The 23,591-nt window shown below is 42.0% G+C and overlaps 3 protein-coding genes across 8 annotated transcripts in view; 2 read left to right on the top strand and 1 right to left on the bottom strand.

Moving 5' to 3' along the window:
* The first annotated feature begins 336 nt into the window (after positions 1–336).
* pde6hb (phosphodiesterase 6H, cGMP-specific, cone, gamma, paralog b) lies at positions 337–3,145 on the top strand. The gene is made up of 3 exons (XM_067570961.1): positions 337–459; positions 2,011–2,168; positions 2,284–3,145. The coding sequence occupies exons 2-3, from the start codon at positions 2,026–2,028 to the stop codon at positions 2,399–2,401; spliced, it is 261 nt and encodes an 86-aa protein (XP_067427062.1). The 5' UTR covers positions 337–459; positions 2,011–2,025; the 3' UTR covers positions 2,402–3,145.
* Positions 3,146–7,305: 4,160 nt separating this feature from the next.
* Positions 7,306–12,108, top strand: LOC137168530 (G-protein coupled receptor family C group 5 member D). The gene is made up of 3 exons (XM_067571169.1): positions 7,306–8,498; positions 9,478–9,533; positions 9,723–12,108. Exons 1-3 carry the CDS (start codon positions 7,373–7,375, stop codon positions 9,810–9,812), a joined length of 1,272 nt encoding a protein of 423 aa, XP_067427270.1. The 5' UTR covers positions 7,306–7,372; the 3' UTR covers positions 9,813–12,108.
* Positions 12,109–12,592: 484 nt separating this feature from the next.
* Positions 12,593–23,591, bottom strand: part of LOC137168529 (RNA binding protein fox-1 homolog 2-like) — a 43,145-nt gene continuing 32,146 nt past the window's right edge. For 4 of the 6 annotated variants that reach the window (XM_067571165.1, XM_067571163.1, XM_067571167.1 and 1 more), the window contains 7 exons: positions 21,989–22,076; positions 20,668–20,724; positions 20,146–20,293; positions 18,962–19,004; positions 16,707–16,807; positions 16,243–16,318; positions 12,593–15,850 (listed from right to left, as the gene is read on the bottom strand). In XM_067571165.1, coding sequence (XP_067427266.1) covers positions 15,806–15,850; positions 16,243–16,318; positions 16,707–16,807; positions 18,962–19,004; positions 20,146–20,293; positions 20,668–20,724; positions 21,989–22,076 — 558 coding nt within the window. In that variant the 3' untranslated portion in view covers positions 12,593–15,805. Of the gene's footprint in view, positions 15,851–16,242; positions 16,319–16,706; positions 16,808–18,433; positions 18,477–18,961; positions 19,005–20,145; positions 20,294–20,667; positions 20,725–21,988; positions 22,077–23,591 lie in introns of all 6 variants that reach the window. The other 2 variants (XM_067571164.1, XR_010924289.1) reach the window with 2 other exon arrangements.

Raw genomic sequence — 23,591 nt, 5'->3', positions numbered from 1 at the left:
TTCTGTCAACAAAAGAAGTGAACAACATCCCACATGTAAACCCAGCAACTCACATGGACATGAAACGCGACCAGCGGGTTGTCCTCTCATGACAATGCTAAATACAGGCGTGCTGAGGTTTAGAGGGATAAGCCTGATAAAATCCTTTCAGATTGATCTTTGACACTGTCTACCCAGTTGGCCGCAACACGTCCCTGCTTTGGCAGGTAGGGAGGGCAGCAGCAGATGGGGCAAACGAGGAGACGGTGGGTGGTGGTGGTGGGGGGGAGATGCTGGCCTGGTGGAGAAGTTTGGCTGACCTTTTCCAGTGACCACATGACTGGAAAGAGGAGGATGTAGGGATTAGAGATCAGGATATAAAAGCACAACACAGACACAACAACATCGCAACCTCAACGAGAAGAAGAAAGAGAAGAGAAGCAGCTGAGATCTGCAGCCTCTTGGGATATCTGACAACAGGTGAGAATGAACTCTACTGCTGCGACTACTTAGCTTAATAACTCTTCTGGATTTATTAATGAAACTAATGGAATTTACAGTTACTACAGCTGCTGCTACTACATTTTTATAATGTTGATCATGAATTGGTAATTATAACTACTTGTGGATTGGTTATAGATAAAGAGAGTCATGACAGCACTGAACTAGTTGATAATTGACAGAGGATGCAACAATTCAGATGGGGATGACTTTGACTTTGATGATGAGGATAGCTTTAATTCAGCTCTGCAATTGTGCCTTTCTCACTAAAACTGTAAACTAATATAAGAAACAGCATGAATGACATGAGAAAGGAGTTTCTACACAATCTTGACTTATGAAAGTAAAGTAGTGACCATCAAGTGAAAAAAGAAAAGGAGATGAATAACTGAAAAAAACTATGACATTTCTCTAGCAAAGTGGTTTTATGTTGCAATTCAAATATCTGAAAATTGAATGTTGAAGTGCAGATGTGGTTAAAGTAAACTATGCAGGATTTTCCTAAAAAACCAATGTATAGACTCATACAAAAGTAATGAAATAGTTAAAAAAACAAACGAAGAAAGAGTCTTACTAGAAGACATGAATAGAAATTTAAAGAGGAGAACAGGTGTGAGTAAAGCAGTGTAAAGAGGATTGACTTTAAGGGGAACAGTCACAGCAACAGATGGTACGGCTAATAACGTGCTGAGCAGCATCTCTACACAGCAGCTCTGGAGCAGCTTCCCTTTCCTTCCCTTCCCAGCTCCCTACATATGAGAGCAGGAGGAGAGTCTCTGAGATCATATCCACACGCCATGTAGATCTGCTGTCGCTGATGCAGATAGCGCATATCTTTGAGTTACATAACGTGCCCTACTGGGATGTTTTCCACCTCTGTCAAATTGCCTTAACAGGATTACCAGTGTCAGCCGTCAGAGGAAGGGGGATGAGACATTAGAGCTCAAGGTGGATACTGCTTAAACTCAGGTTGATGAAGACAACAGGGACAGATTTATTTTGTTATGACGCCGAAGAGAGCCCATGCGCTGAAAACAACTCTATGACATGTTGTGTCTGTTTTGATCCAGCACTGAACGACTTCAAGAGATGTGTCTTGAACAGGATTAAATGAGTGTAGGCATTCACTGACAGTGTTACTGCGCGAGTTAATCATTCAGTAATTAGTATTTTAAAGTTTGATTATCTAAACTATCAAATGTCAGCAGTTGGTTGGGATTCTAAGATGAAGACCTCATGAAAAAGTTTGAGGTTAAAAATAGAGGATTGTCTCATGGCACATGGCATCCCTGTTGTTCAAGAAGGCTAATTAGTCCACTGCGGATCAGAGTGGGATTAGAGCTAATCTGGCTGTTTAACCTAATCTGCATAATCTCCACTGATTAGCACTGGGATAGGGAGGGGTAACAGGATTAGCAGAGGGCAGCGGAGAGAGGGGTAAAGGACGAAAGAGGAGACGGCAAAGGAAACTGTAAGATCCAGCTATGATCTCTGAGGTCACATTTTCATGAAATGTCTTCTTCCTTCTAGAAATCTTCAGCAGAAATGAACGCCAGCCCCCCTGCAGGAAGCGCCCTGGCCCCTGGTGGATCAACTGGCCCCACCACACCCAAGAAGGGACCACCTAAGTTCAAGCAGAGGCAGACCCGTACATTCAAGAGCAAGGCCCCCAAACCAGGCCAGAAGGGGTAAAAACAAATTTCTATTATACTCAAATGTGACCTGCAAATGCAATGAATCAAATCAGCTCATAAAATAGGACCACGACCGCTGACCTCTTTGTTTTCTCTTTCTCTACTCCAGCTTTGGTGACGACATCCCTGGAATGGAGGGTCTTGGCACAGACATCACAGTGGTGTGCCCATGGGAAGCTTTCGGCGACATGGAGCTCAGCGACTTGGCCAAATACGGCATCATTTAAACCTGCTGCCTCCTGCCTTCCTTGCCTGCCTGCACCTCTCCTCTCTCTAATCCTCTCCATCCTGCCTTCTCTCCATCTCCAGCTTGGCACGCCGTGATAAGGCTGCCGGCAAACCCCCTAATGCCCTCTCGTCATCTACCTCATGCTTTTCTCCACTGAGTGGACAGAAAGTATACTAATGTTCTTATTTTTATATTATATTATATGATACTGATTGCAGTATATATACTTGAAATGATATGACGAGAAACATAACTCCACACACCTTATTCCCTTTACTTTCATCCACCTACAGTAGTCCTCTCCTGACCTCTCTCCCCATTTTGACTCCCCTCTCTTCCCTTTGCCTCTCCTAATCCACGGCAATGGACGCAAGCAAAACACTAGTTAATACTAGCTTGTATTTGCTTCTAGCTGTCTATTAAAATGTAAATATTTTGTTTTCAGTTTTGAACCTTTTTACCTTGTCTTCCGTCTTACCTTTTTTACTTCCTTTCTCTTTTTTGCATTGTATTTCAGACCTTGTGCACAAGGTTATTGTAAACACCAAGGGATGCAAGGAGAGTGCATGAATATGCTGTGTTGGTGAAAACTACAATGCACTTTCACATAATCATGGAGAAGGAACTCCCTTTATTCCCGCTCCCTTTATTCTCTGTCTCCTTGCTGCTATCTTAACCCACAGAAAATGTACTGTGAACCAGTATGTCCTGATAGTTGCAATAAATGTGTTTATTTTTAGTACTCATGCTGTCTCGTTCTGTTTTATTCTGGAACGCCTAATAAAAGCTGCAAAAAACATGTCAGACTTTGTATAAATCTCAAGTAAAAACACATCTTGATAACACTAATTACAACTTCAGATGAGACATGAACATTTTTAGACAATAATGTTTTCCATCTACATCATCCAGCAGTCTGAACCTTTCCTCTAACCTCTAACTCTCTTAATGTTTTCTGAGTGCAAATAATAATAATTACAGCTAATTTTAAGGCTTCCTGAAATCATCACACTCCCACACAGCTCTTTGTTGGAAAAAGCAAAACAAATCAGGGTAATTGCTGATGCAAATGTCATCTAACAAGAAACTTTGTTCTTTTTCATCACACAAGAAATGATCTTTTAAGTTTTATAGATACTGTATAATATAATCCCTTGCAAAAAATGAATATATCCTATATATTATATTTCAAGGTTGAGGTGGTTTCTTCAGCACATCACTCAGTGGGAAAGATGCCTAATCATTTTCATTGAATGCAAAGCTGTTGACAGCTACCTTGAAGGCTGTAGCTCTTTCCAAAGATGTTGTTTCAGGCATACAGCAGGAGAAATGGTGATGCGCCATTAAATTATTGAACCAATCTTGACCTAAAAAAGTAGGCTATAATTCATTCTATCAAGGTGCTGTCCTAAACTAGACACCTTAGAGATAAGTTAGCCTTTGCTGATTTACTGATTCATGTAATTTCCTGCGAACCCTACCTGCTAAACCCTTCTCGTTTCAATTGTTGGGGACAGGAGTGCTGTTTCTTTCTGCCAATTCCAAGTAAGGCCATGAACTGGTCAGCCAGCTTCTTGACATGGTCTGCAAGCTCCTTCTCCACCTCCTCTGTGAAGACCATCTTTGTTTCTGTTGCTCCACTGCCTGTTCGAATTGGTCAAATGAAGTCAATATCTTTCAATGTTACAGTCTTTTTAGTGCCAAAGTCCCTCTTTTTGTTACTATACTTCCACCACAGCTCAACAGGGAAACACTATGAAGAAACACAAAGAGGGAATTTGATGCTAAAAAGACTGTAAATGTGGCAGATATCCACTTGATATGACTAACTCAGACTGCTGGAGCCTCAGATAAGCTTCAGATAAACTTTTAAATGCATTTTTGCACAAAATAACTGTGTGGACACACTGTGGATTTTGGTCCCCATCACTTACATTGAAAGCACATTTGAAGGGGATCTTTTAACAGCAAGTATGAACAGGACGAATGATTACAGCGAGGAAAACCTCTTTCACTGTTCATACAGGCACTGTTTTAAGACAGACTTGAAAAATTGCGAACCTATCTTTTAAGTTGAACCACTGGCTCAGTGTAAAGTGAAGTAAAGTGTAAAGTGTAAGTTGTATTATACATGTTTTTAGACCTGGATAAATTTGTACTGACATAACAGTCATTGTACCTGACATGCAGAAAATTTGGCACAAGCAAAAAACAGGTTTTGATGTAAAAAAAACACAATTTATCATTTCTCTAATGTGCTTCTCTCCATCACAGCCAGATAGACATGATGGTTGCTTCCTGAATTTATGGTCACATGACAAAACATATGCACGGTTGCCTAGATGCAGGGGGTGCGTCAACATATCCACTGGCTCATCTTACCCCACTCTCCCTACATTTTGATCTGATGCTGTCATTAGATGAAACATGAAGGGATCATCAAAGTTATAGTGTTGTAATTCACCCTGAGGGGGACATGAATGTCTCTACCAAATATCATTACAACTCGTGAGAAATTTCACTCAAAATCACAAATGTCAGCCTCAGGGTGGTGCTACAGGAAAAGTCAGGGGATCACCAAAGTCAGTATGATTCATACGGTGGGAAACATGGCTTATAGTGGAAAATTTTGGAAACTTGTTCGATATATCACTGGATAAATGAAAACTTTGTTAGCTTGGCTAAAAGGGACCAAAAAAAGGAAATAGGTTGTAAAAATTAAGATCTTAAACCCAACATTCACCAGAGAACCACTGCCACATAGCTTCTGTCAACATCCTTCAACACCTTTGTCCATCAACAACTTTTCCCACACACATGGGTTGCTATGGTTTCTCTTTCAAAATAAAGACTCGCTATCAGCACCTAGTGACTGAAAAATGTTTCCATGTTTTCCATTTCAGCCTAACCAAATGACGGTGACGGGAAAACACGGGATTGCTTTGAGACACTTAAAATAAATGATGACATGTTTGAATTCCTCTGGTATTAAGTAACACAACAGGGAGGCTTTAGTACTTTTGTACGTTGCCACATACTGTACAATACACCCACATCTGCACACATTATGCTCCTGCAACAAACAGGCTTGATAGTTGAAAAGATAAAGCTCCCTCCCTGTGAGTTTTACACTATAAGAGTGTATTTAGAGTTGAAGAGTGAGATTCAACCGAACACACCCTATAAGCTCTACCTGCACAGGCATGAGTTGAGGTGTTACGTATGGGCTTGCACAACAGTTGAAAGCACTCTGTATTCTTGATGAAACTCTCCCTGCAGCTAACTCCATCACTTTAAAATGTTGTTGCTGTGATTTCCAGTAACTAAGGTGACGGCTGGTCCTTGTTCTGTATCCTGGTGAGACTGAGATGAGTCAGTTGGACTCACCTTAATTAACTCCCTCACAAAACTGTCAGCCTCTCAAACTTGATACAGACACTCCGGTTACTCCAGGTAGCGTGAGCATGTTATCTTTACATGGGATTCAAATTCTGATGGGAATTAGATTCAAAACTAGGGAGGAGTGAACTCTCTCTCCCTGGGTATGTGTGTGTGTGTGTGTGTGTGTGTGTGTGTGTGTGTGTTTTAATGTGTATCATCACCTCCAGGTGTGTGAGCCCCACCTGTAGTCAGAGGGAGGGACACAGGGAGAGAGAGGGAGAGAGACAGGAGGGGGCCAGGAGGAAAGTATGAGTAGGGGAGCAGGTTTCTGTGCTGTTGCCCAACCTGTTGATGCCAGTGGCTTCAGACTCCCAGTGGCTTCAGACCTCACAGGCTCCACCACTTCCCTCTTTTCCTCATCTTGCACTCTTCCTGTTACCTTGGGCCGGCAGAGATATGAGCACATCCTCTAGATAGGAGGTACATGGCTAAACACTAACCTAGCACCAACAGATAGTTTGTTGCAACATTTTCAACCAAACTTCAAATCAAGACTTTTGGAGAATCTGAATTGGGACATCCCAAAGGATAAAAGGTAAGTGTGTTTTTTATTAAGGTTTGGTCAGGCTGGGGACACTTTAATAGTTGAACTCATAGATAAAGACATCACCAAATATGTAAAGCTGTTTTCTTTATAATACTGAATAAGATCTATGGAATTTATAGTGTCTGCACTTTGTGTAATCAGTTGTCTAATAACTGCTATTATAATTGGCTAATAGCGGTTCCACTTTTAAACAAGTAAGGTCATAATCATTTTCAGTGCCTTATATTCAAACTAGCTGATCAAATCTTTCTGGCCATTGTTTTCCAAATCTTTTTCCCACTGTATGATTTTCTAACCAACTATAGCCCGCAAATAAAGGCCAATGTCAGGGAAAAGTTGAGTCCCTGGGTCATATTTATCCAGCGATAAACCCAGTAAAAGGTCAGCTTTGAATCTCTGACACTCAAACAAAGGCTTTGTTATGGGCTTGGAGGAAGTGACAGTCAGCTATCAGGAGTGAATATCTGTCACGGTGTGTCTCCTGCACTGTACAGTATAATAACCCCCCCATGTGTCTGTGTCTCTGTCTGTCTCCATGTTTCACCGCAGCTTTACGAGCTGATGCAGCGGAGTAGTTACCTTTCATGTCTGCAGCTCTCTGCCTCTGTCCCAACTTCACCTTCATGTTGCAGTTTTTTTTTTTTCCTCCAGTTGTAGCCCTCGCTCACACACACACACACACACACCTCTTTGCCTTGTTCTGGCATGTTTATGCGCTTCCTCCACTCTCCTCTGTTCACTCTCGCTGTCAAACCTCTCTCCCCTTTTTCTTCTCCACGCCGTGACCTTCATGTTGTCTTGTCTTCCATTTCATCTTACTTATTTTGCACCGTCAGTCCATACGATGTCTTTAGGAAAACTTGTGCTCGGCTAACATACATGTGAAATGTTTTGTGCTGTTTGTTTCAGGAGAGAAAAATCCGCCATATCAAAGGACAGTTTGATAAAAGGAAAGACTGAATCCTCTTGTGGATTACTAAAATGAATTTGGCCTTTTCATCCGAGAGGCACAAATCCCTTTTCCCCCTCCTCCTCCTCTTCTACGTCCCTCTCACCTGTCTATGCCAGTCCAGCAACAGCAGCACAGTCAGTCCCGCAACCACTTCCTCTACTTTTTCAAATGTTATGCCCCGGATGGCTGTGCCAGGCTGCGGGGCAGGACTAGACCCCGTCTATACGTACCTGTGTGACCGCCAAGCAGCATGGGGCATTGTCCTGGAGACCCTGGCCTCCTCAGGCTTCCTGTTCAGCATGATTCTCCTGGTGGGCCTGCTGCTCTGGTCCCTGTGGATCTCTATCTCGTCAAGGCACCAGCGCAGCAGCATCGGAGGCACAGTGGCCTGCATGTCCATGTTCTTGTTGGCCACAGGTGGGATCTTTGCCATCACCTTCTCCTTCATCATCCGTCTCACTCCTCAGACCTGCCCCACCAGGATCTTCCTCTTCGGCGTGCTCTTCTCCCTGGCCTTCTCCTGCCTGCTGGCTCGCTGTCTCGCTCTGCTGGGCTTCGCAGCTGCCCGGGGCTGGGGGGAGCCAGCCGTGGCCCTGGGGCTCTTCACCGTGCAGGTGATCATCTCTACAGAGTGGCTGATCCTCATACTTGTCAGGGATAAGAAACCTTGTGAGTACAGCCAGGAGGAGTTTGTCATGCTGCAGATCTATGTGATGTGCCTCTTGGCTATCAGCTTGATCCTCTCCCTGCACTTCCTGTGTCGCTCCTGCTTCACATACAGCTACAACTACACAGGGCGAGCCCGGCAGCATGGCCGCACTCAGGCCACACTGCTTTGCCTCACACTGCTGTTGTCCGCCTGCATCTGGGTGGTGTGGATCACAATGCTCATCAAAGGAAACGCTGAATTGGGCCATCGGCCACAATGGGACGACCCGGTGATCAGCATCGCCTTGGTAATCAATGGCTGGGTGTTGCTGATGGGGCACGGGTTGTGTCAGGTGGCCTTCCTCTGCAGGGGGGAGGCTAGGTCCAAAGATATCCCCCTGAGCTTCGCCGGCTGGACCAGCCCCAGTGCTGATATCCCAGGACTGGGCAGCCAGAAGGAGGGAAAAGAAAATGGAAGCTTTGAGAATGATGGCGAGAACAGGAGAGGTGAGAAGCCGTCCTCATTAACCAAAGACTGAGTGGGGCCTCATTGAAAGGGAGTGAATTATGTTTAGGAGTGAAGCTAAACGTGGGTGGACAGAGAATATTTCAATTATCAATTAATCTGCTGATTATTGCCTCAATTATCATTTTGGTCTATAAAATGTCATAACATAGGGAAAAAATTCCCCTCACAATTTCCCAGAAGGCAAGGTGACATTTTATTCCGACCAATAGTTCAAAGATATTCAGTTTACTATCATAGAGGACAAACCAGGCTGAACCAGTGATTTTTTTTTTGGCACTTTTTCTTAAAAAAATGACTTAATTCTTAAAATAGTTGCAGATTCATTTTCTGTTGATCAACTAATTGTTGCTGCTCTAAAAATAATAATAATACCTCATGGGAGAAATTCTTAAAGTCATTTAATTAATGATATCATATGTAAATACCACTACAGTGATGGCTCTCAGGTTGATGTCAACTGGTTGCATTTGTCAGGTCTGAGAATTAGCACTTTGAAATATGTGCTTAAACAACATGAGCGAACTAACACATTATCAAATCATCTCTACACAAACTATAAGTCTGGAAATTATGACAACATATACTAAACAAGATAAACTGTACCGACAATCAGGGAACAGGGGGTCTCAAGTTAAGAGTAATCAGCAGGGATATATGATGGACATGTCACCTAATAGGAGTAGAGCAGTTTTTTTACACCTCCTGTACAAATAGTAATACAGCTAAAATCTATCAATCCTGGTAATTATGGTTGAGTCTGGCCAGCAATCCCAGATTCACAGAATGACATTCTTTATGTTGAAATATAACTGCCAGTCAAAATGAATATGGAGCGTGTGTCCAACGTTACAAAATGAATTCCGCTATCAGTCGGCTCGGCTCTCACTGTGGGCTTTTATGATGAACAGTATATAATGAGCTGATAATTAGCTAATTGTATCATGTGTCTCCCTCCAGGCAGGAGGACTGAGACAGCCCTGCGATCACCCTACGAGTCTGGATTCTCCATGACAGTGAGTAATAAAGCGTTAGGATTAACAATCTGACTTCACATAGTCCGTAATTAAACGCTGTGACCTTTTGCTAGTGGAGGCAATTATGGCTAAGTCATATTGTAAGGTTAATGAAAGCATGGTTTATCATAGGCTTTAATTGCACTGACATGATGAATGTGTGATTCTATGTATCTATGTGTGTTTCAGGAAATCGACCCTGACAAAGATTACACCATTCCTCGTCCTCAGACCACCAACTACAGGGAGCCTTACGATGAATATTATGGACACGATTAAATATCACACTGATTTTACTGTCTGGTGTTTTACTCACACATACTCACACACACACAGACACACGCACACACACATATATACACATACACACACACTGAATATACCAAAGCCAAAGCTGAGGGTGACCCAACTCATGCACTAATCTGTACTTAAAGTACTTGGCACAAAAATGTTTTTTTATGTTTCATTTTCTTGTGCAAATGTAAATATGTTTTGTTTAGTTTTATAAGACATTTTAAATCTGCCAGTAGGATGTGAAATGCTCTTAAAAAGAAGAAAGAAATTTTAAAAAAAGACTCAGCAGTATGATTCATCTGCTTGAGTTTCATCATCGAGGCTGGATGGGTTCAGATAGTCCGGCTTTCTTCTAGTGGGAAATACACATCATAAATGCTTAGTGGAAGTGTGTCTGTAAGATGGTGTGTGGTGTGCACATTGTGTGTTGCTCTGAGATGGTATGTAATAGCCCTGAGGTGATGGAGGAGGCGTGAAACTGTCACTCTGAAGGTGCCAAACAACTGAGCAGAGCAGAGCAGAGGCATCTGTGAACAGTAGAGAGGAGGGATGAAAGGAGAGCAGAGGAGAGGAAGAGGAGATGAGATGAGACAAGACGGGAGGAGGATACGACAGGAGACCTGTCAGCACTGTGGGAGGCTTGTGCCATCGCTGATTAACATCTTCATATTCAAAGTGACATTACAGTCGCTGGGCTCTGCTGTGGCGCAAACAGGGGATGTGTTCTTTGTGCAGAGAAAGATACGAGGTCTTCAAACAAAGTATGCCTCTTTTCAATAACACGTATCCTAATGATTTTTTTTTATTACACATGCTGTAAAGTGTTATCAATTAAAGGTTTATCTGTATATAAAGGATCGGGTTTGTTTGTTATATTCTTTAAGCTCAACCTCTTCTTCTCACTCTCACAATCTGCGCAGATGGCACACCAAAGGCCAATTACTCTCTCAACCGGAATCAGTGCCATAGCTGCAGGCACCCATTGCATACTGGAAGATTAACCCCACACAGATCAGAATGGTAGTACCATAAATACACCACCAGGGGGCAATGTCTAGGCATACCAGGTAGACCGACCTGCTCTGGGTGGAGGAGGAAAAACTCATTGGAAGTGAAAGTTTTTCAAGAAATCCTGTGCCTGACTAAAGAAATGAGTGTTTTAGCAGTAGTAGCAGCAGTACCTTACATATAACATCCATTGACCGTGGTATTATAGTCTAAAATAAGTAACATTAACTGAATTTTATAAAATTCAGTCATTTATAGTCTGATGATTCAGTTTGTGATGGCCTGTTGTGAACTTATTGTTCTCCCACAGAGAACTGTAGTGACTCCGCCATCCACAAAGGTCAATTCCTCACTTCAACGGACGCAATCTTCACACATCCCCTCTTATCAGACGGCCCTCAATCTATTCTTCCAATTAGCCCAACTTCAATTACTCAGAGAGAGCATCCCATTAAATTGGCAATTGGCCTCTTGTGCATTAGTGCAATTAGCAGGGATATGAGGTTTCCCGCCACATCCAACCCATTTACGGCCATTAACTCCTGATGCAATTAAAGATTGTTCCAGATTGTTCCCCCTTGGCAGCAATAAAAAAGAAAGTTGGGAGATGGCAGCAGCAAATGTAGGAAGGGTTTATCGCGAGCTATCTGGAGGAACAAAAGTCAAGAGTTGACGCCAGCGCAACCCAGCCGAGCAGTATTAATGTTGCCTCTATCCATCGTCTGACTCACACAAGCTAATGCACCATTGAGAGGGAAAAATTGCAACATTCCTCTTAGCTCTCATACCACCTTTAATCAAAAACAGTTCCTCCTTCTTTTGGTGTAGGGTTTTGTACTATTTAAAGCAATCTCTCTCCTGATTGCATAAGCCAAACACTGCAAAGAAAACGATAAGAATGAGACAATCATGGAAAGGAAATAACATAATGGCTACCAGCTACAAAATCAAGAAACATATCAGGGCATGTGCTCTATCACCTCTTGATCACCATTACGTATGAGAGCCTGGGCCCTCATACAATGTGAAACCTCACTCAGGTAATAAGTATTCAAAGACCAGTGTAAAAACCAAACAGTTTATTTATTATATACATTCAATAATAATGAATGAATAATGAATAAACAAGGCAGACACAAGGATGGCAAAATAAAACATTGTGAGAAAAATCAATGTCACTTATTGAAAAAAAAAAAATCACTTGGATAAAATGAGCTTTTAAGAGCATGTGACATTAAAAAAAAAAAATCCACATGCAATTCAAACCCATTTATTCAATCCCTGTACAAAAACTCCCACTGGGTTGACTTGAGCACAGTGCAGGGAGTCGGAGTCAGAGTTCAGACAGGCCAACAGCTGAGGATAAAACTTTGGCTTCTGTGTTATTCCAGCACACCTCTGTGGTTTTAGTTTTAGTTTTTTGCAGCTTTCAAAATACTCCAATTAGAGACAAAACAAGCCAAGGCAGCCCGCAGCATTCGCTGCAGCTGCACCACAGTCACTGCTCGGTAACGATTACGCCGTCTCCACGCAAGCTTTTGCCAACTGGATGAGTGAGGTGGAGATGTTTCTGAAGGAGCATCTCTGTGGGCAGGTTCATTATACTCTGTACCAGGTGACCGCTGCCAGGTTGATGATGTTTTTTGTGCCTAAACAGTAGCCTCATCTCTGTGGAGAAACTTCTTTTTTTTCCCCCCACAGAACAGTTTAAGGCCAAATTGTCATTGGATTGGTCGTCAATGCTATCACTTTATGAGTTTTACTTTCATTATCAAAGAAAACCACAGGGGGTCAGACATACCAAATTAAACTTAACACATCTGATATGACTGGTGATTACCACGACGACCACAGAGGCACAGAGCAGAGATAACCCAGATTATTGAAGCGGACCGAAATCGGCTGCGTCCGCTTGCTTCTCCCCTCCCCACCCAGACACTTTCTCCTGGACCTTTACTGAGATTCCTCGCCACTCGTGTCACTTCGCATCACATAACCCTCTCCGCCAAAGTTCTCTCTACCTCCTCCTGCTACATAAACAATCTCCCATCCTCCACCCAATCTTCCCTCTCCAGCACTATGATTTGAATTCATGCACAAATGAAAAGATTCTCTGACACCCTTCCTCTCTTTCTTTCTCTCTCTCTCTCTCTCACATAAGCATGCATAGCAACACTTCTGATAATACTTGTAAGGAATTAATAAGACAAAAAAAAGAGGTAATGCTCGTCAAAAATACTCATTGGACCTACTGCACACACTTTTCACAATCATACAAAACATTATTACCCCTCCTCACACTGTCCGCTCCGCCCTGAGCGCACTGTACCCCCTGAAAATAAACAAGACAGCGGGGGACGTTGTTATCCTGTCAGCTAATGATTAATGGCTCAGCTTCTCACCTTCACCGTCACCACCACAATGTCCCTCGACTAACCACCCACACACACACACACAGTTTAATTGTTCAAAAGGTGGCCACTGCTGGGCCACAGGGCCCTTTCAACATTGTGTGGACGTTAACTTTGCCTGTAATTTGGCCTTACTGGCAATTCAAAACATCCTCTCCTGTCCACCTCTGTCTTTCTGCATATCCCTCATGACTCCATCTGCTCTGATTTCCCTTGTCTGCAGCAAACATCACTGCATCTACTACAGTGTGTTCATGTGTTAACCAAAAAAAAAAGAAAAAAAAAAAAAGAACAATAAATTAGTGTGTTGACCGAATTCAATTTAACAGGGTCGTCTTGTTTGTAGGTCGCAATTCCCAAATTGTTGCAACCTTTAAAAAACGTCTATCTTTTTGTAGACACTGTGGCAATGACATTTCCCAGGATGCTGTTGCAACACTGTACTGTTTCAAACAAGAGAAACAAAACAGCTTTAACCCACAAATAAAGAAATATAACATAAAGTAAAGGCAAAAAAAAAAAAAAAAAATCAACCACAAAAATAAGAAATACATCAGGACCAAAAATGTGCTTTCTTCAGAAAAATCTTTGGAACCAAAAAGGCAAATAATAGCAATAAAAACATAGTGAGAGTATATGGAGATGTAATACATAGGACAGAGATTTAAATTGCTTGCTAGTCTTTGTACGACGCCTTCAAACACACCGGTAAGGAGAACTTTAAAAAGTATTCAGACCGAACAATCCCAGAGAGCATGATGGACTTAAAATTACAAAAATGACGTGGACAGCAGAGTTCCCAACTAGTAACAGTGTATGTGCTGTCCTGTCACGCTGAAAATAACGAACATAATAGAAAACTGTCAGCTGCTTTGCCCACTAGAATGAATCTTAGGATACTTCAAGACACCGTTACATGACTGCGATCTCTTTGTTTTAATGTATTCTAATCTGGGCTGTTCTGCTGGGATCTACTGTTCTGCTGAGTTGAGATCAGACACCGTTTCCATGCACGGAGCAGCTCTGCCTAGAAGCCTGTAGGCATAAATATCTCAATTGGCCAGGAGGGATTCCCATTCGGCTTGACTGGCAGATGATTGGTTTCCCATGTGGGCGTTTCTGAGTTCAAATCCGCTTTTCTAAATCTAGTTCATCTGTGTTTTATGGTTCTTTGTCCATTTGACCCGTTCATTCACTGCAGCTGGAATGTCTGACTGTCGAGGAGATAAAAAGAAGTGAGTCCTTCTTAGGAAGAAGCACTATGAGCAGATAAGGAACTAACATCAAGGATGAGCTTTAGGGGGGGGGGGGCGCACTGAATTCTCATAATGGACATACAGGGACAGTTCAAGGATGAAATGAGTAAACTGATTCATCTTAGTGTTGCAATTAGAGTAAGAAATGGAATATATGTGGACCAGCAATAAGGACAGTGTGAAATTAACGGACAGTTTCAACACGTCCACGTTATATATATTTCTATGCAGCTTCTTATCAATGGCAGCAAAACAGAATAAGATTAAACAAAAACTGAGGTAATGCAGAAAAAAACAAGTTGCTTGTTTCCTTTTCTTTGTCATTTTCACACTTTTTTTGAATGATCTTTTAAAAACATTTGTGTTTTTCTTGTGTTTCCTCTTACACTTGGGAGAAGATGTGAAATGGAAAATGACCAAAAAAAACAAAACAGGAAAAAAACAAAACAAAAACAAAACAGAGGCTTTTCCCATGCCGTGTTGTTCATAGTCTGTTATTACCGAGACAACAGTGGTTTCTGTCAGTCAGACGCTCCCAAGTTCCCTCCTCCGGCTGAATGTTCAGTATGCCATCTTTACAAAATAACAACAATAATTCCTACATCTTGTATATTGAGCAGTCCGAGTTTGATTCGTTTTTTTCGTTATTACAGCACAATGCTAAACCATAGGGACGTCTCTGCTGTGGAGGGCTTTACGTCAATGTAGTGTTTAAAAACATAAGTACCTTTTTTTTTTTTTTTTTTTTACTAGTAACGCTGTGCTGTGGCAGTTCTATCATCGTGTGCAGGCCAACACTAAAGGAAAATGGAGAGGAAACTGTATACTGAGTGCTCAATGTAAGTGTGTGTATATAGGTCTGATTAGGTCTTACAGGGCAGTGGATATACTGTAAGTTCAAAAAAGGTTTGTAGTGTGCAGGATCACACAGGAACAGCAGTCTCTCTCCTCCCGGGTCCCATAGTGTTTCTAAAAAGGTAACCGTCCTGAAATTGTGCCCCGTAGTTCAAAACAGCAGGCTCCGGCATTTTTTTTTTTTTTTTTTTTTTTTTTGATGTGGGAGACACTCCTGGCAGTTTTTTCATTGTATCCACGTCAGTGACAGACAGACGAGTACAGAAACAGAGTTTTGAGTTGATGATGTGGCAATGACCTCTCTCGCCACCAAAAAAAGAAACAACAAAACACATGAGTTGTCACTATAGTTCGCCTGCAGAAAAATGGAGGGGAGCTCCCGTCAAACAAAGAGCTTGAAAAAGGGGTTTTGGAGCGATGTGAAATTCCTTGGATGTGATTTGCAGCTTTAGTAAGGAGCAAACCGACTGTATCCCGCCCGGTATAAACTGGCCTGAAAGAGAAAAGAAAGACAACACAGTCATATACTGGAAATAATGAAGTTACAGCAACATACAAATGTGTTTAAGAATTATGTTGCATTCTGGTATTGCAGTTCATCTATAAAATGTCTACATTTAGTTATACTACAAACCCACAAATGATATATTTATTCTTTTTCAGTCTTTTCAGTTTAATAGTTAATAAGCTCCACGACGAACACAAAAAAGAATTTAACATGAGCACACACTGTTCAGTCCTCCTCCTCTACTTTGTCTTCTGTCCTCTCAAAAAAAAAAACAAAAAAAACAGACTACTTATGTAACGTTAACTGCCCTCTTTAGAAATTCAACAATCTAATATTCCACTCTAGTTGTTTTGTAGAGCTAGAGTCAGTTTTCTCACCATGGCTCCCACTCCGTAAGCAGCAGCAGCTGGAGCTAAAGCGTGGTATGGATCTGTAGTGTACACCCGGCCGTAACTAGCAACACAAACACAACACACAAGAAATGATTTGAGTTTTAAGAAAGTTGTTTTTGTTTGTGGATTTTTATATGCAACTGGCGCTCCTCTCCTGCTCTAGAAGACACATTTAAAGAAGAAAATGTTTTGAATTTACTATCAGAGTTGAGATGGTTTCATATATTCAATTTATTAAGAATTCAGAATCACTAAATGACATCATGCTGCCAGTCAGGTACATTTTACACAGCATGTTATCTTCTCCTAAAACATATTTTCATGTTTAAGAGTATTTCTGGCTTTATCTGCTTGCATCCATAAACGCTGAGCCTCTGATGTTCTGTTGTACAGTGAGGTGTGTCTGTGTGCGTCTCTGTTTGTTCATGTGTGTCCTGGGTTGAACTCACCTGTCACTGTAGGCGGCAGCTGCTGCGGTTGCTCCGGTTACGGCCGCGGGCTGGGCGTAGCGATAGGCAGCGGCGGCAGCGGCAGCAGCAGGGTAGCCTCCCTGGAGACACACACACACACACACACACACAACATAGCTAACTCACATGCCTTTGAGGAGGACGGTGGGGTAAGGTGTGTAAATGAGGGGGGGTTGGGTGGGGGCACATATACAACATACTGACATTTAATTTTAAGAATTCTTCATATATATATATATATATATTTATAGAGGGGTCCAAAAGTCTGAGATCACTTTCTGGAAAGTGGTTTCAGAGTTCTGGACCCTTCTATATATTTCCTGGCATTTACTGTGTGTATACCCCAACTTATATATCATATATATATATACACATTTACAACTGAAATACAGTATGTGTCAGTATATTGCATTTCCGTATGGGGAAAGAGGGAAGTGGTGTGCTGTTGGATGTGGGACAAAAGTGCTTTAACAGTGAGACGGAGAGGAAATTGGACTGTCGAGAATGAGTTAGATTGTATTATTACGACTACGGGAGAGAAGGGGAGGTAAAAACAGTGGAAGACAAAATGTTCACACAGTTGAGGTCATATAGAAACCTCATTGTCTCATCAGAGCAGAAGATTCAAGTAATGAACAGATATGTCAAAAGAACACCTACAGTAGTTCGAGGACACTAGTAGAGATGTATTTATGACAAAAACAGCTTTTCTTAAATTATTATTCGTGTTCTTTCACATGGATTCGGGAGACAGACCAAAGAAAACAGAAAGGTAGACAGGAAATAAAAAGTCACACACACAAACACACCCACGCGAGCCTATACTGACACTAAAAAAAAAAAAAAAAAAAAAATCCCTCTCACTGAAACTGCATGCAAATTACATTTCAAACTTACTGAAAAACACAACACCACTGTATTTGGACCTGATCAGAACAGAGCAAAGCACACAACAGAACAGAAAACCCCCAGCATTCTCCCAGACGCCTGCAATACACGGAGCGGAGGCGGAGGGGGGGCGGGACAGGAAAAAAAAAAAAAACGGGGTTATTAGGGAGAGAGCAAGGCTTTCTGGGTGAGTGGAGGAAGTGGGAGAAGAGGAGGGGGGGGGGAAAGGAGGGCAGTAATACAGTATGTCTGCATGCAGCAGCTGATCAGCACATGCTTCAATAATCATCCCGGGAGGGGTCGGATCAGGGTGGTTAATTCAGGAAGAGACCATGTTCTCCGTTTTAACTTGAGACTTCAGAGCATCTCACACCCCAGGCTAACATTGCTGTGAAATCGTAGCCTCCAATTTTAAAAGGAATGATGCTTAAAAAAAAAAGCTCCTTTTTGATGTTTTTTTGCCGACAAGAGAACAAATTAAGGATTGGTATAATTTTTTCTTCAAAACTAGCCAACCACACAAAAGAGACCAGGTTCTCTTTTGAACAAACTGGTGGGGAAAAAAAATACACACTTAATACAATTTAGTAGTTTAGTAAACAAACAAACAAACCCCTTCCCCACAATCAAGAAAAGTGCACATTTCAGTGAGTTAGTAGAAAAATAAAGCAAAATTCAAAGCAGTGGTCAATAATTTTTTTTTTTTTTGAACAACTAAAAGATGTTCCAGATCAGATCAGAAGATGATTCATAAGATCAGAGCAGGTAGTAGAGTAAAACAATGCACACTGTGGGTTTAGGTGTTGAATTGACCCTACCTGAGGCAATCTGGGACTAAGGACTGAGTCCTGAAACACTAGTCTATAGAGAGAACAGAAACAACCGTTGTCAACCTGGATACACACACACACACACACGCACGCACGCACACTCTCACACACTGACGCACGCTGCCGCATACGCCCACAGAGCAGCCTTTGTAGTGGTGTGTTAGAGACCCTCTATCCTATCATTAACATTTCACAGCTCTATTTATTCTATTTTTAAATCAATACAACTTATTTTGACCCGAGCTGTTTGTATAATGAGGGCTGTTTTTTTTTGGTTTTTTTGCCGCGACAAAAAAGAATCCTGAGGCAAAAACTACCCTGTATCATGATGGTTCATGTGTTAATTTGTAACCAGCGGTGCTTCTTCATCGTGGGCTCATTCACCTGTTATGCAGGCAGCTCTGTGCAGCGCATGACTGGACGCACATGCAGAATCACCCCCAGAGAAGAAGAGCAGGAGAAAGCCGTGAGAAAAGAGGGACAGAGGGTGTGTTGGTGGGAGGTGAGTTTACTTACATATAAGTCTGCGGCTCCGTAAAACCCATCCTGATACACCACACTGAGAGAGGAAGAAAATGCAGAGAAAGAGAGGAGGAGGAGGAGGAGGAGGAGTGGGATGGCATGGGGAGATAGAAGGAAGAGGGGAGGAGGGGGGATGGTGTAGTGGAGGGGGTGCAAATGGAGTGGTGCACAGTCCCAAAACCAGAGTGGATGAAGGTCAACACAAAGCAAAAAGAAAAAAGGAAGAGAGAGAGAGAGAGAGAGAAAAAGAGATACAGTAGTTATTTCACACCCATGCAGCATGCAGAGGAAATACAACTCCATCTAAGCTCCACAACTGCAACCAAAAACATCCAGCACCGTTATGCATAACAATAGACTCATGGGGCTAATAGATAAAGTTCATTGACTAGAACTGAACTGAAATGAAACCATAAAGCGCTATTGTTCCCCAGCTACAAGAAAATCAAGGCAGTAAAGTCCACTTTTAATAGATCATTTGATGAGGAAATGGTGTATGAGAGGTGCAGCTTTTATTGGCTTTTTAAAGCCGTCGGTGGAGCAGAGATGGAGAGGGGATTTCCTGCAGCCCCCAATTTTATCTTATTTTGCTTAATTTGAATGTCATCATAGTAAGCAGCCATACGGCAATTAAGCAATCGATTCTGCTTTGGTCTGAATATTCTAGCAGTCACGACCCCATTAGCCAATCATCACAGCACAGCAACAACATGCACAGTACACATACCGAGAGGACAAAAAAACACAGTAAACATGAAGAATTGTAGCAGATCTGTGAGCAGGGTGACTGCTAATGCATGATGACTGAATCTGCTGTGTGTGTGTGTGTGTGTTTATGCAAATCTACTGATGGCACTATCTGTGTGTTTATTCAAATGAACCTTCAATGGGTGCAATCCTATCAGCGTGTTATACTCCAGTGAATAGCTTGTGAACCGACTGACAATGTGCCAGTTGGACTGCTGAAGAGAGTGAAGTGTGAATAATGTTTGAGCATGAGAGCTGTATGAGCACAGCTGTATTAAACAGAGACCTGGTCAAATAGAATTTGGAAAAATGCTTCTGAAAATAGCTCTGACGAGGTGATGCTCAACAGATTTACTGATTTTACCTTAGATCTGCAAATAGATCTGGGACGGCTACGAAGCACGTGAAGTCGTTCGGTTTATCTTTCTTACCCAGGGTAGGCAGGGATGGCAGGCTGAGGCACAGCCGCCCGCACGGCGCTGTAGACGGGCCGGCCTCGGCCCCTGAGGTGGGCACCACGAAACGCTGCCGCTGCTGTGGTGGCTGCTGCTGCTGCTGAAGGGTAGGGGAACCCTGGGACTGGAGGAGGAGGAGGAGAAAGAATAGAGGCAAGGAGGGGAGGGGGAATAAAAAAATTTAAGGAAGGAGGTGGAAAAAAACGAAAGAAAGATGGGGTGACAGAAGATTTAGATGCAGGCGGGGAAAAGACAATGTGAATAGAAACAATAGGGAGCGGCCCAGGAAGAATGTAAGAAGAAAAGAAAGAGCAAAGAGAGAAGGGAATAATACAACTATAGCCTTCAGGGCTTGATATCAATAAAAAGTGTCTGACAGGAGAAATGCAGGGCAAGCAGTGCTTTCATATAAATTAAAGACTGGAATGTGACTCAAATTTAAAGCAGGCTGTGGAGACTGTGTTTAGTTCAGGTGAAGGAGGTGGAGAGTGGTCTTACCTGCGTAGAGCTCTGGTCCATACACGGCCCCCACCATAGGACTCAACTTCCACCCCGCTGACAGTCACAGAGAGATGGGGGGGGGGGGGGGGGGGTTCATTAATAAGGGCAGTTTACCAAGAGCATTAACTCCTACAGTATATGTCTACTGCACTTGAACATACTGTAGCATGCTGTTGTTATATATCCACACTTCACTCCACCATCACTACAACAATCTCACATTAAAATAAATGATGTGCAAACATTCTAGCAACATCATACGTCATTATGTCTGCATGTTTACAATATAGTATGAGAAATAAAGAATCAGCCCGTCAGCTGTTAAGAAAGGTCCCCTGCTAATTTCAGACAGTATTCAAGCGGAGCGTTGTTTCTTTCAGCCTGCTTCTGCTGAGGCTGTTCAACAGAGTTCTGCCTTGACTGTGTCAGACTCACTCAAAACTACGCTGGAAACTGTGATGGAAACAAACAGCATCACCAGTATGACCTGAGCAGATACAGCAGGTCAACAAATGGTCTAATTGCTTCATAATGGAACACAGAAACACACACACACACACAAAATATATCTACAACACTGCAGCAGCAAGCGGGGTGATTTTTGTGTTCCAGACTAAATTAACATTACAATTCATGTATTTTCACACATTATGAAGGTAATTTAACTTTTTTTTTTTCAACGCACAGTTTTTTCAATTCACAGTATTTCAATTTTTACTGAAGTCATTCAAAGGTATCTGAAACCTACACAACACTAAAGTACATTTTTAAGTTAACATTCAAGTTGGTGATAAAGAAAACTGCACTGCATTCACAAATGCAGGAATTCTATTAGCTTAAACTCATAACAGGTATTCACTGATAAATTGCTTCAGCTCCACAAGCTTCAACAAACAAACTGAATAAATACATTCTGCTTACTTCATCTAAAAATAGACTGGAGGGGACTGACGTCAGATTCTCAAAGCACACTCCTTCACTCTTATCTATATTTTGATTTGATAAAGCTGATGTGCTATTTTGTTACATAATCCTGTTATAGGAAGATGATTATTGTAAAGACACCTTTGTTGGTTTCATCCCTTGAAATTAGTCAACCTGCAAAATATTCTACTCTCAACTGTCGAATGAATCTGAAAAAAAAGTAAAACTCAACTAAACTGAAATTGGTTCGCTGACGTCTTTACACAATGTGGTCTGCAACAGAGGTGAGAACGATAAAGTGTGGCTGCATTATGTATTTAACCCTGCCTACCACTGCCTCTCCCTGTGTACCCATGCTGTTTGCCTTATTAGTGTGTGTCAGTGTGGCTGTTACCATAAGGCAGTGTGCTGAGAGCCTCTCCGTTAGGGTAGGGGCTGACCATTTTCTTGTTAGTCATCACCCTGGCAGTGGCGTTATTCACCTGGGGATGGAGGAACAGGCGGTCAAAGACACAAACACAACAATTCAACAGAGGAAACTAAAATAGCACATAGACCCAAGACCAAGGCTTATTATATATGCATGTATGTGTGTGTGTGTGTGTTTATTTTTACAGTGGAATTACATTTAAATTGCCTGCTGCTATGTGCTGGTATTATGCTTGTCTCCATTTTTTTGTACATACTGGAGCATAGCTGAGGTGGATAATATTATTTTCTGTGTAGATGTACTGTTACTGGTTCATTAAAAAGGAGAATAGTGGTGTCATTTAGAGTTATGGCCCACTTACTTGTGTCAACATCTAGTTTACATTTTCTCCAATCATTCTAAAATTCATGCCCTATATAATTAGTCTGTAACCTAACTTGTTTTTATTGTTACAAGGCACGCAGGTGGCCATGTTTGTGTGCAAAAGTGGGCGGGGGTTTTTGAGTCATCATGCAATTAAAAGCGAGTTGCCCAGTAAAGATTTGGTGATTCATTGTGGAGAGAGAGAGAGATATAAGGGCTGCCATGGGTGAAATTGGTTATATTGCTACTGTGCCTACACAGAGAGGCGGGGGTTGGGGCACAGCCTTTTTTTTTTTTTTTTTTTTTCATTTTTGGCATGCACAGGTGTGGATTTTGTTTAGGTGTGTGTGTGTGCTGGCTGACATTTCAGTCTAATGCTTAGGCCTTTCAATCCAAGATGGCTGATAATCTCCTCTCTGAGCTTCAAAGGTTCACACTCCGGTCCCTTGATCTATCCTCATCTTCCTTTGATGAGCTTTAAGAGAAGGAGATTGTAGCTTTCTGTAATAACCCATACTGTCCGAGTGTGCATTTGAAGCTCTGCATCTGACTGTGTGGCAAGCTAAAGATTAATGACCTTTTGGCTGGATGAGGGGAGAGTGTGTGCATGTGTGACAAAGAAGAGACAGACTGAGGAATGAGGGTGCTTGTGTGCGCATACACGCTGCACTCTCATTTAGAAGACCATTAATGCCTCCACTGCCATTCGCGTTGCCTCTCAGAACATGACTCAGTGAATCATGTTCTTCATCTGCCGGGATTCATTCAAATGGAAATGAGGTTTACCTCATTTTTCTCTCATTGCAAATGACAAGGTCAGTAGCAAATGATTCAATTAGCCTAGCCTGGCTAGCTATCTGACGCAACTGTCCGCGGGTGTCTGAGTGGAGACATTTTGAAATGTAAATCAAGTTAATGAATCAAATTAATGTCAAATTGTTTGTATCACAGTGAAATTTTGTCCAGACTTGTGAGCAGGTTTATGTTGACTTGTAACAGTTGATGATAACAAAGGGTTTAGCCTATGCTAGCAGTGGGCAGTAACCTGTACGTGTGTGTGTGTGTGTGTACAGTATATATATCTGTGTTTGTGTCATGCGCAATTAATGAAATTGGGTTGACAGGAAGACATGCAAATCAACAGAGACCAATATGGAAGGCAAATCTCAAAGGGTTAATGATTAATAAAACCTTCAGCCTTTCT

The sequence above is a fragment of the Thunnus thynnus genome, chromosome 17 (assembly GCF_963924715.1).
Source record: "Thunnus thynnus chromosome 17, fThuThy2.1, whole genome shotgun sequence".
NCBI classification, from domain to species: Eukaryota; Metazoa; Chordata; class Actinopteri; order Scombriformes; family Scombridae; genus Thunnus; species Thunnus thynnus.
This window is presented reverse-complemented; position numbering and strand designations above follow the sequence as displayed.

Bases quoted from the DNA above. Each gene is read 5' to 3' on its own strand.
- pde6hb (XM_067570961.1), top strand. From the start codon at position 2,026: ATGAACGCCAGCCCCCCTGCAGGAAGCGCCCTGGCCCCTGGTGGATCA. The intron at 2,169-2,283 runs GTAAAAACAAAT...TCTCTACTCCAG, and splicing joins CCCAAACCAGGCCAGAAGGG to CTTTGGTGACGACATCCCTG.
- LOC137168530 (XM_067571169.1), top strand. From the start codon at position 7,373: ATGAATTTGGCCTTTTCATCCGAGAGGCACAAATCCCTTTTCCCCCTC. The intron at 8,499-9,477 runs GTGAGAAGCCGT...GTCTCCCTCCAG, and splicing joins TGATGGCGAGAACAGGAGAG to GCAGGAGGACTGAGACAGCC. The intron at 9,534-9,722 runs GTGAGTAATAAA...TGTGTGTTTCAG, and splicing joins AGTCTGGATTCTCCATGACA to GAAATCGACCCTGACAAAGA.